This window comes from Myotis lucifugus, unplaced genomic scaffold, assembly GCF_000147115.1.
Source record: "Myotis lucifugus unplaced genomic scaffold, Myoluc2.0 scaffold_442, whole genome shotgun sequence".
Classification (NCBI taxonomy): domain Eukaryota; kingdom Metazoa; phylum Chordata; class Mammalia; order Chiroptera; family Vespertilionidae; genus Myotis; species Myotis lucifugus.
The window spans coordinates 348,959-361,165 of record NW_005871490.1 but is presented as its reverse complement, the minus strand read 5'-3'; the positions used below and the strand labels follow the sequence as shown (position 1 = coordinate 361,165).

The 12,207-nt window shown below is 52.3% G+C and overlaps 1 protein-coding gene across 3 annotated transcripts in view; it reads left to right on the top strand.

Annotated features, from left to right (window-relative positions):
• The first annotated feature begins 6 nt into the window (after positions 1 to 6).
• Positions 7 to 12,207, top strand: part of LOC102420076 (PAX-interacting protein 1) — a 23,795-nt gene continuing 11,594 nt past the window's right edge. For 2 of the 3 annotated variants that reach the window (XM_014468286.2, XM_014468285.2), the window contains exons 1-4: positions 7 to 103; positions 3,375 to 3,509; positions 5,253 to 5,296; positions 6,729 to 6,792. In XM_014468286.2, coding sequence (XP_014323772.1) covers positions 23 to 103; positions 3,375 to 3,509; positions 5,253 to 5,296; positions 6,729 to 6,792 — 324 coding nt within the window. In that variant the 5' untranslated portion in view covers positions 7 to 22. The remainder of the gene's footprint in view (positions 104 to 3,374; positions 3,510 to 5,252; positions 5,297 to 6,728; positions 6,793 to 12,207) is intronic. The other variant, XM_014468287.1, reaches the window with a different exon arrangement.

Below are 12,207 nucleotides of genomic sequence, written 5' to 3'. Positions count from 1 at the left end.
CCGGGCGGGAGCCGCCGCGACCATGGCGGACCAGGAGCCGCAAGTTCCCGAGGACTTGTTCAGGGAGGTCAAGTACTACGCGGTGGGCGACATCGACCCGCAGGTACCGCGCCGCCCCCGCCGCCGCGTCCCCGGCCCGCCCCGTGCCCGCCGCGGGCGCGCGCTCGGACGTAGAAAGTCGGGGCCCCACCGCCCGGTCCCCGCTGGCCTGGCCGCGCGGAGGCTGCACCGCCTGGCGCCGAGCAGGCCTGGGGCCGGCGCCCAGAGAGAGGGCGGGGACCTGAGGGCGTCTGCGGGACCCTGGGCATGCCCAGACCCGGGAGGAGGGCAGAGCACGTGGGTGGGTCAGCTCCCGAGTTCCTTTGCTCGGTGTCCCCCGAGCCCTAGCTCGGCCTGGCGCAGATTGCCAGCTGCCCTCCGCCTGGCGTTGCCGGGCGTCCCGTCGCGTGGCCATCTGCCCCTGACCCCCGACCCCCGCCCCGCGGCCGCCCCTGGGAGTGCACGGCCCCCCTTTCCCGGCAGGATCGGGACAGGTGCCCGTCTCTGTGCTGCCGGCCCGCTCTGGTGTCCGGGCTCCCGCGCGAGGGGGCTGCTCGCCGGCCCGGGTGGCAGCCACCCAGCTGTCATCTGCGCACCCGCGGAGCGCTCCGTTCACCAGCGAAGGCGAATTCCTGCATTTTCCTAACTGGGTGGACTGTACCGTAAGTGTAGGAAATACCCACTCAGCACCATCCACACCCGCCCTTTAAAACTTTCTAGTGTGGGCTCATGCGAAAGGCTCTGTGGCTTTTCCTAAGCTTTTTCTCAGTGATGCATCTGTTTGAAGGCCCGCCTGACCCTGCAGGGGGAATCAGTCTTAGTTGAGTACCCTCTTCGGGGGGTTAACCTGATTCTCCCTTCTTTATGCAGTTGTGTGGCCCGGGGTCTCCTCCCTAGTGAGGGCCACGCCTGGAGGGAGGGCGTGGGGAGCCGGGGAAGGTGTGGCTGAGCTTAGCAAAGGCACATACATGGTGGGCGTAGAAGGAGAGTTGGTATAGAAGGCACCGGGGTCTTGGCGTTCCCCAGGCTTGTGCTTGGTGTCTTACTAACCAGACTCCCCAGCTGACCCCCAGGTGGTACTTCCCTGTACCTTTAGGTTGAAGAGACTTTAGCTTTGAATGTAAACATAAGCAGGCTCTGAACCCAGAGTGATGATGCGAGCCTGTGACGACGTTAGCATTTTCCAGTGCTGATAGCTCCCCTTTCTTTCACCGTTCTTCACCTTCTACTTCTCACCCCCATCTCATTTAGGACTTGAACCCCATGCTACTTAAACTCTGGAGCAACTTATGTTGAACCACATTTGCTCAACGGTGTAAGTCAGATCTAAGTGCTTAAAAATGTTCACAAACCACTTGGATCTGCAACAGTTTACTTCCTAAAAAGTATAGAGCCAGAGCCTCCGATTGTCTGGGTCCCATAAATACGGACTCAGAGAGTTGACACGTTGAACATCCAGTGCACGTCAGGCATGGCGCTGGGTCTGGGTGTAACAGAAAGATGCGGTGGGCAGGTGGCACACCTGAGGGCGTTATCGTAGGGTGCTGGGTGCTGGGGTGCCCAGGGGAAGGACCACTGAAAGGTTTCCGAGTGGCGTCCTTCCCCACGGGTCCTTCACTCCGGGTGAAAGATGATGCCCTTCGGGGGGACCTGTGCTGAGGAGAGGAGCCATCCGTGAGTTTGGGAGACCCCGGACGATTGGTGGACCGGGAGCAGAGGGAGCAGAGGTGCCTGTCAGGCCGCGGTGGGCAGTGTGGAGACTGGACAGGCTGGCGCCTTGGGCATCCTCAGAGTCCACGTGAGCCTGCAGGCGTCGGCAGTGAAGCTGTTGGCAGACGCTGGGCAGCAGTGAGGGTGTGAAACCCAAAAGGCTGCTTATTGTGTCAAGAAATCAGGCATCAAAAGGAAGCAGAGAAGGGCCAGGGCACGGGTCTGCGTTTGCGCATGTGCATGTATGCAAGACGTGACCACTTGGTACTTTGTAGGCAGCGGGGAGAGGGTGAAGTTTCCAGACTCTTAGAAAAGGCAGCAGGATCCGGAGCAGAATGGAGGCATTTTCCATGAGACGGGTTGTGCGCAAGTGAAGCTAAAGATGCTTGGAAGTCCAGGGGAGGGAGAAAGGTGAGCTGGTTTGTGGCTGATGACCATGGTGCTTTCATTCATGAAACAAGTACTGGGATCTGTTCCAGTCCTATTGATGGTCGGTAACATATCCTAAAGAGGTTGTCCCTGTTGTGGGTAAACTCAGCTGTGTGGGCTCCATATCCCTGGTGGTGGGGCACACTTGGAGCTGCACCTGCCTCCCCTGGGTCCTGAGGTCTCTGCTGCAGGTGTTGTGTCCCGTCCTGTCCCGCCCCCTCAGCTCCAGAGCTCTGGCTGTCATTTCACTTATCTAAACTTCCTTCTTTTCCGGTCCCCACCCCGGCCATGTGCTCCGCCCTCTGTGCTGGTCTTGTGGTTCCCAGCACTTCATTCTTTCCTCCTGTGCCTACACCCCTGCAGTCACTATGTCCTGCTAGGTCTCTCACATGTGTCTTCTTCCTCCCCTGGCGACATTCCTTTAGGTCACGTGCCTGCCTCGTCACCTGGTTATTGCAGCCACTCCTCCCAGGTCACCTGGCTCATCATGGAGCCAACCCAGTCCATTCTTTGACATTGACAGTCAATCTTTCTAGAAAATCTGATCATGACTTACCTGCACCCAGCCCCCTGCCTTCCCTGAGAATAAAACTGCGTAGCACAGAAGAACGTGTGTGTGCGCGCAGTGCATTTGTGCTCACCCGACCCGTGGGAACACTGCTCTCCCCACAGCGCAGCATTGTCTTTGCCTCCTTAATTGCTTTAAATTCACAAGGATTCTGCTCATGTCCAGCGAGTCCTCACCTTCGTCAATAGGTTCTTGGACCTGCAGCAAAGGACATATCACAAAACCAGGTTTAGCACGGGCCCATTGACAGAAACCAGAGTTCAGTTCCTGTGATGTCCAGTCAGGGACCTGCTGTGTCCCTTCCCGGGCCTTTCCCATTGGCGGTGACCACCCATCGCCAAGCCAGACCAGATCTCCAGTGCACGGGGCTGTGCACTAAGTGTCTGTCAGTCCTCTGTCTTCAGCGCTGATGCCCTGTGGCACCTGCTCACAGTAGCCTCCCTGCTCACTTGTTAGTGAACCAAGAGTTGCTGCTTCTCATTGTCCCCTAATGTTTCATTGACTATGACAGAGTAAAAGGTGTGTGTGGAGAACAGGGTGTGTTTTTAATTAGAATGTTCATGTTCACACTAATTTGTACAAACCAAGAATGAAATGCAGAATTTTAATGTGTGTGGTTTTTTTAAAGGTTATTCAGCTTCTAAAGGCTGGGAAGGCTAAGGAAGTGTCTTACAACGCACTGGCCTCGCACATCATCTCAGAGGACGGGGACAACCCGGAGGTCGGGGAGGCCCGGGAAGTCTTTGATTTACCTGTTGTGAAGGTCGGTAGCAAATATTTTGTACTGCCCTCTGGATTGAAATTGTATGTAGGTAACACCCCATGATTTGTAGTGTATGTGTACATGGGGCCCAGCGACACCCAGACTGGAGGAAGCAGTCAGATCGCCACCTGTAGATCCCTGTGACTGTGACCACAGACTCGTCAGAGGTCCTTTCCAGAGAGTCGGCTTCCTTCCGGGGCCCTTCCTGCAGCCTGAGGATACCCCTTCACAGCTGTCCCCCTCTCCTGTCCACCATCGCCCACTGAGTCCTGGTACCCTGCATTGCCGCCCGGCTCTGAGCATCCTCGGGACACGTCAAAGGAATACCTAGCAACTGGGCGTCTGAGCAGACCTGAGGGGCTCTGGGTGCTGCTGCTGAGAATGGCCCGGCTCATGTGAAGGCGTTCTGAATACAGGAGGGTCAAGGCAGGGTCACCGATGTAGGTTCCTGATCCAGCTTAACTGAATTCCCGGGAGTTTGACTAGAGTCAGACCATGTGAAGATTCGCTGGCAAAGTGCTTTCTTTCGGCGAGGTGCACTTACCCAGTGAGTTAGCTCAGCATTCCATAAAGTGATCAGATCTTCATGCAACAATTATCCCAAGTAGAGCCAGTCTCCATTTCATAAAACGGTTGATATTCCTGCACTCTGTCTGCAGAAGATAAACTTATGCTGAAAAGTTGTTGGCATCACCTAAAAAAAGGATGAGGGGTACTTCGCTTTCCAAAGTTCTTTTTTTTTAAATATATATTTTTTATTGATTTCAGAGAGTAAGGGAGCGGGAGAGAGAGATAGAAACATCAATGATGAGAGAGAATCATGGATCGGCTACCTCCTGCACGCCCCCTACTGGGAATCGAGCCCACAACTTGGACGTGTGCCCTGACTGGGAATCGAACTGTGACCTCCTGGTTCACAGGTTGACACTCAACCACTGAGCCAGGCCAGCCAGGCTCCAAAGTTCTTTTAAGGCAGTGACAGAAACAGTGCAGAGCATTAGCGAGGGTGCTGCTGCATGAGAGACGGCACTTCTGTGTTTGTGTCCTGGCTGGTGCACCTAGGAGAATCTCAGTAAATATCTGGCGTGTGAACTAACGCGGGAGTGTGTGCGTGTTTCAGCTGGTGAAGTCCTCCAGTCGTCAGCTGGCTAAACCGGGCATCACTACATTTTTACATAGTGATTTCGTGAAGCAGAGCTATCAGTATAGTGATTTATGTACTTCTTAAAATTAAATATAAAAAATATAAGGTAAGATCATTAAAAAATATGTAAAGTACCCCCAATGGTAGTGATTAACTTACGGTTTTATAATTTGAGTTTTAGAATTCATAAAAAGTTACCTTGTGTGGTGTACTGACATCGTGTCTATTTGGTTTCATTGAAAAAACGCACTAGTTCAGACCTTATTTGATTTGGGATCAGAAAGGACTTAGGAGGGGGCGGTACAGGTTGCTTGGGGAGGGCAGGGGGTCTCAGTTGGCAGGACCGTTTCCAGCCAGCCTCGAGGCTTAAGCAGTAATGCATGGAATTCAACTTTTATACATAATTTTAGGCTTTCTCCTTGGGCATTCACAGCGAGCCTTTGGCCCTGGTGTTCCTGCTACTTGAATACCATCGTTGCAGTCTGGGTGCTTCCTGGTCAGTTATAACCGAGCCTTTAGTGTCTGGGAGCAACACTGGTGGAGTATGTCACTTTGTAAGTGGGAAACAGCCTTTGATTGAGTCCTGTTTTCTTTTGCAGCCGTCCTGGGTGGTTCTGTCTGTGCAGTGCGGAGCGCTCCTGCCGTATCCTTTTTGGGGGAAGGGAGGGAGGAGAGAGCATTGATGCCTGATGTGGGAATTGCTGGGTGAGAAGTGGGTTCCATGGTGAATTGTGTTGTGTCCATCCTGTGTCCTGGCCGAGTGGACACAGCTGCAGGCTCCAGTTGTGCTGTGAACATTTTAGGGCCGGGAAGTAGATGATGTCATGCAGCCCCCTCCGTTCTGCTTGGGGCCAGGCTGTTCCTGTGGACGCCTTTAGTCCTTATTGGATCGGTGCCGACAGCGGGCATCTTATTGCATTAAGTATTTATAGGGACCTCAAGTAAACAGGAAGTATCCCTTTATGCTCAGTTCTTGGATGATATGCAGAATTTGAGCAAGTCTGGCCCAGAAATCCGATTTCTCATCCATTGTAAAGAGTTAAAGGAAATGGGTTTTGGTTTTATTTTTGGGGGCGGGGGGGGGGGTATTTTCTTCATGAACACAGGGAAAGCAGACTGGGAGTGGGGGGCACTTCTGCAGATGAGAGGTTAGTCCTGTGTGGGTCGGGCGCCCTCCTCAGAAGGCCATCATCCAGCCACCACTTGCCATCCCGGAGAAGCTCCAGGGTCAGAGTGGGCACTCATGTCTCCAGGACCACACCCTCCAGCTTTCCCTTGTTCCTGCTTTGCTAAGTGTTTGCCAGCCGAGGGCCCAAGTGAAGGCAGGAGCATGGCAGTAGGGCTGGCGGCATGAGGTTGGGGTGTGCAGGGCCCTGCATGCTGCAGGCTCGGATTTAGCGGGTCTCAGTCTGCCTGGGTAGGAGACCTCAAAGTGCAGTAGCGTTTCCAGTCTGATGATTCTCTTTGTTCACCCATCTAGGTAGGTGGACTTTCTCCTATAGGGACAGGATTGCAGATACTCTACAGTCTTCAGAAGAGGCCGTGTGAGCTCAGGCCAGGCTGGCCTATGAGCACCCGAGCCCAGAGCCTGCGTAGGGATGGCCGTGCCCAGTTGGCTCACAGACGCTCTTCAGGCGGGATTCTGAATGAATTTTAAAGTCAGAGCTTCAGAAGAGCGGTGCTGGCTCTAGTGTTAGCAAAGGGGGAGCTGACGCTCAGGGGGTCTGGCTTGTTCTCACAGTTAGTGGAGGCATTAGCACCAGAGCTCAGGCCCTTTTACGAGGGATTCCTTGCTGCACAGCGAAAGGGATCCACTCGAGACTGTGGACTTGCTCTGAGATGCCCACTCTGCCCTGTGTATATGGGCATGTGCACGCCTGTGCTGGCTCTCGGGCCAGGTGCTTGGTGAGTGCCACGCTCACTGGCTTTGGGAGCGCTCTCATGGAAACCTCTCCTCTATGCTGTCACCTTCGCTCTGTGTCTTCCTGTGGTGGATGAGTGCGAGTGTGAGTGAGTGCGTGAACTGCAGGTGACACTGATCTCATTGCATTGGAATCTTAATAACCGTCCATCAGAGTCAATGGATTTTCTCCAGAGTCCTGCCAGACCTTTTTTGGAGTCATAGCCTGCCTGTCTCAGGTGAGCACGCCCGCGGTCACTCTCGTGTTATCTGTGTTTGTGCACAAGCATTGCTGAGCTGCGTGCTCCATGGGGCACAGTTGTGTAACACTCATGCTTCATTTCCAGATGTGGGTGATGAGAGAAGGGAATAGTTAATGTTTTTTATTGTAATCTGTCCTCTCAACCCCCAGCTGAAAACACCCTCTAGCTATAAAAAACGATTATAAAAAAAATCAAGTTGGTATTACTTGGACTTATTTTAAAACTACATAGAGAAATGTATCTAGAATCACTAGTCAGTGGACAGCGCCTCGGAACGCTGCTGTTCTGTGTGCTCGTGGTCCCATTCCATGATCTGGGCCTTAGTGTTTTTGGGAAAGTGTTTAGCCCCATCTTGGAGCAAGCCTTTGAGAAAGGGCACGTCAAGGATGTTAGTGAGATGAAAAGGAATTTAGATTGTAGTCTTTTTAAAAAATGCCTTTTTAATAGAGGATTATGGAACCAGTAATATTTAGTTTGAAATTGTGAGGTTACTGGCCAGACTCAGTTCTTCATATCAATGGTGTCAGCCATCTAAGCAATAAGTAAGCTTAATTATGGTTACTGGGTTTTGTTTGCGTCTCTTGTAAATTCTGGAAGCGCTGGAAGATTATAAAATCCCTTCGTTTTGTTTTTGTTACATCCACTTAATACACATCCTTGAAAATTTGGCTTTTTTCCTCAAGAATAGGAGTTTTATTGGTATTTGTGTCTTAGTGTTTTTCACGTTGGTGCCATAAATGCATATTTACATGGTGATCTTTAAAGTTGGCTAAAATGAAAGTCCTTTAATAATGGTTACTGTGGTCACATGTTACTTTTTATTATTTTCCTTATGCTTCTCTGTATGTTCCAAATTTAGAGTAAATATCAGAAAACTTTTAAAGTGAAAAATTTTTTTACTATCACTCATCATGCATAAACAGTGTTCTCTGGCTAAAATGCGCATTTCACATGTAGTTGTATTGGTCTTGCTTGGATTTCTAGGTTCAGAGCTTCAAAGCCCAGTCCTGAGGCTTGAACTGAATGAGAAAGTGGGAGGAAGAGGCTGGGCAGGGAGACTGGGATGTCAGGGGCCAGGGCTGCAGTGATGTGGGGTTTACCAGGACTGACTTGGGGAAATAAAGAAGCACAGGTCATTAGAATTATACAATTATTACATGGTCATTATTAGTTGAGCGCTAGAGAACACTTTGTCTTGAGAGGAAAAACTAACAGCTGCATTTAACAAAGGTCATGTATGTAGTGGATTATTACATAACTAGAGGCTTGGTGCACGGATTTGTGTACCAGTGGGGTTCCTCAGCCTGGCCTGCGCCCTCTCGCAGTCCGGGACCCCTCGGTGGATGTAGGACTGCCAGTTCAGGCCCGAAGGCCAGGCCCAAAGCCGGCAGTCTGACATCCCCCGAAGGATGTAGTAGTGCACGAAGCGGCAGGTGGCCGGGGTGGAGCCTGAACCAAAGCCTGGGCGGGGCGCCACACTGCTCCCCCTCATCCCAGCCCAGCTGAGCCTGCTGCCACGGAGGCAGGAGAGGCTTGCTCTGCTGCAGCTGCGCTCACCAGCAGCTGCGCTCACCAGCCGTGAGCCTGGCTTCTGGCACCCATTGGTCAGCTGAGTGGCGCTCCCACGGGAGCACACTGACCACCAGGGGGCAGCTCCTCCATTGAGCATCTGCCTCCTGGTGATCAGTGCGCGTCATAGCCACCGGTCAAACAGTCAAATGGTTGAATGGTTGCTTAGGGTTTTATATATATATATATAGATACGCATGACATGGAGGATGACTGTGTATGTAACATCTGCGCGTGAGTCCCGGGTCAGGTGGCACAGGTGCTGACCTCTGAGCTCAGAAGGAGGCAGCAGTGTGGACTCCAGGTTAGGGCCCTTGGTGGAGGATGTCAGATTGAGTGGGCCTGAAAGAATGGGAAGAATTGGAGTAAAAATGGGGCAGGGAGAGGGCTTTCCAAATAGAGCAGGTGGGAGGGGCAGCGAGGCCCTGGCAGCCTGTGCCGGGTGTGGAGGAGGGGAGGGGGGGCGGACAGGGGACTGAGACAGGGATCTGAGTGTGAACCTGAGGAAGAAGCCAGCGGAGGGGAGCTGCTTTATGTTTCATTTTGGATTATAAATGTTTCCTAGAACATTTGGAAAACACAGGACAAGCAAACAAAATTAAATCCCTGAAATCTTGTAGGTGACACTAGTCTGGGAGCTGTTAGCGGACTGAGGGCAGGGGAGGGATGGGAGTTTATGGGAGGGACCGGTCCAGTCTTAGACCAGACAGAGGTTTGGATTTGGGTCAGCCCTGCGGGGTGAAGATACCGCGCTGAGCCACTGACTGGAGTCAGGTGGGGGGTCAGGTACGGGGAGAAGCTGCCTCACCCTGTGGGAGGTGCTTCCTCCTGAGACCAGGGTCGGAGGCCCCCCATTCCAGTGCTCTGGTTGGTGGTCGCATCATTGCTGGGTGTGAAACGGGAGCTGGTTTCTGAGGGCAGGTGAGGAAGCGGTGTGGAAGCGTGGTGTTTGGGGTGATGAGCTGTCTACCTAGAGGAAGGGGACTGGAGGGCAGATGACGGCAGTGGAGCTGGGCTAGCACAGAGGATACTGGAGGAGGACGGTAGGATTTTGGGAGCCAAAGTGAGTCAGGCTTACCAGTTTTGCTTTTTTTTTTTTTTTTTTTTTTTTTTTGCTGGGAAACAGTAGCGCCCAGGTAAAGGCGAGGAGCATTCATTGGTAACAGACAGTTGTCCTGTGGCCCTGGACAGTGACACAGGGCCGCTGATGGGCTCGGGGCCATAGTACAGGCTGGGGTCTAAGTAGATCTCTGTTCTGGGCTGGGAAGACAAAGGTGTGGTAATGGGTGGGGTTGGGGGGGCGTCGGTATGGGAAAGCTGCCCTCAGTCTCCTAGGTACACGCGGTCACTGGTCCTGTCCGGTGGTCTGGGAAGTGGCCCAGCTGGTGGGAGTATCGAGGTCTGAGGTGCATTCTGGGGGCGTGGCTGGGTCTGTGGTGGACAAGGTGAATTTAGCAAGAACTTGGACAGGATTTTAAGTCCTTCGAGCAAATGCTATCGGACTAATAGCAGTCGGAGTCCAGGCTCAGTGTTATGACCTCTGTGGGTTACTCACTGTGTTCTCAGTGTGTCACTTACGGTGAGTGACTAACTTTCCAGTGTGCATCGGGCCAGTGAGAGAGACCTGCGCCCAAGTGCAGGGAGATGGCGCACACGAGGGGAGGGGCAGAGGCTCTTCCTGCTAGTCGTTGGCGTGAAGAAGTCCTGGTGAAAAGCATGCTGGGCACTGGTGTCCGAGGTGGCGGGAAATCCAGTTTTGAGCTGCATTAACAAGCTCATGCAGCTGGCTGACCACTTCCTTTGTGACAGGAGTAGTGCCCAGGAGCCAAGCGAATGAGAGACTGCCACTCAATGAGTCTGAGGGTGCAGACCTGTGAACTCGCACCACGTGTAACGTGTGCAAATGTCAGGTGTGGAATGGTTTACCGGTGGGGGAGCCACTGCCATGCTTGGTCTGCATGAGGAGAGACCCTGGTGTCTGCCCCTCTTGGAACCCAGGAGGACTCCACCTCTACGAAGGGACCGTGCTTCGGAGAGACCTCTGTCTTCCCATCAGGGGCTTGTACAGCTGAGCTCTGTTGGAGTCCTCCCGTGCTCTCCAGGGACAGCAGGGAAGGGTACTAAGCAGTGGAAGTTGGGGAGCAGGCACCCTGCCTCTGACCCCACGCTGGTGCAGGCCGAGGCCTGTTGTTGGGTGCTGGGTTTCAGGGAAGAGGCCGAGACAGGTGAGGACACGGTTTAAATCTGGAGGACAGAAAATAAAAGCCCTTTCATTCTGTATGTCAGACTGCCCACCCATGTACCTCCCTGTACTCGGTCCTGTGAAAGATACCAAGGACATGTAAGACTCGGGCCTCTAATGAATGGGATTCTAGTTTGTAATCAAGGCTGGGCAAGGAGCTTTCATGTGGGCTAGAGCCAGGGAGCATTTGAGATGTGAGCTCAGGGAGAAGCTGGGAAGGGCAGCACTCACTTAGGGCACGCAGGTGAGTCAGCATCCTCTCTGCTTCAAGCTTAGGGGACGAGGCGGCGGCGGGGAGGGAGGACAAGCAGGTGGGTACCTGTGAGCAGCTTGCTGTGGGGCCAGGGCAGCGGCAGCCGAGCACCTCCTTGAGGGCTGGCAGCGAGGGGGGTGTGTGTGAGGCATGGGGACAGCAGGTGTGGCAAAGAGTGTTGCTCAGTTCCGTAGGCAGGGTGGGCACACATGTGGGCATCCTACCAAGAGGAAGAGGCCCTGGCAGCCAGACAGGTCAGGAAGGGCTGGAGACACATGTTCACTTTTTTTGAATTTTAGCCTGAAGGCACTGAGCAGACATTCGGCTTCATTAGTGGAGGTAGTAGATTTGAGTTTAGAAAGTTGCTTTAAAAAAAAAGTACTTTTCCCCAGTTATAAAATTTGGAAAATACAGAAAAGTATAAAAAATGAAAACAAAAATGTCCCCATAATCCTGTTCCCGCTAGTGTGAACATTTTGGTGGGGGATGAAAGAGCCTTCGTCGTTACCAGCGTGCGGGCACAGCTGCAGTGAATGTGCTGTGGGGTTAGGTCCTTGCACTCTGACTCGGGCTGGCGAGTGTTGCTCATGGCGCTGTCCCAGTTGACAGGGTGGTTTCTGAGGTCCCGTGTCTGACCAGGCCTCCCTCCTCCTCCCGCGGCTCTTTCCCCAGCACGCCACCACCTCCCGAGGGGCCATGGGAGGCCAGGCGCAGGACTTGGGCCAGGCAGGGCTGGGTTAGAATGACTGCCTTCAGTAAAACAGAAGTAATTCCTCACCAAGGCCACGTGTGGCCAAGTCTTTGTAGTAAAGGCACATCTAGGTTATGTTTTTAATTTCACTTTATTAAAGATTATGTAATGATTCATCAGAGTAACCTCTATTGTCATATAATTAAATCTTACCCTCCAAGATGCTGCAGGATACAAATGTTTTTGTGAAAACCTCTAATGAAAATAATCCTTTGATCCAATTTTCTGAAATGTTACATTGGTTTACTAAATTGAACAGATGCAAAATAATGGTTCTATAAAATTGATGTGTTCTTGTTAGTATTCACAGAGCAGTGTGGAATGTAAAATAATTTCTAGACTTATTTGTAAAATGGGTGAGAGTAGATGTAGAATATTAGATTTTTGGCAAGCTGAATAATAGCAATTAAAAGGAAAAAATGCAATTTACCAATACTTTTTAAAAATTAACATGAGACAGTTCAGAATTCTTAATCATAATCCTCAATTTATAGTAAACTAGAGGCCCGGTGCACGATATTCATGCACAGGGGCAAGGGGTCCCTCAGCCTGGCCTGCACCCTCTCCAATCCAGGA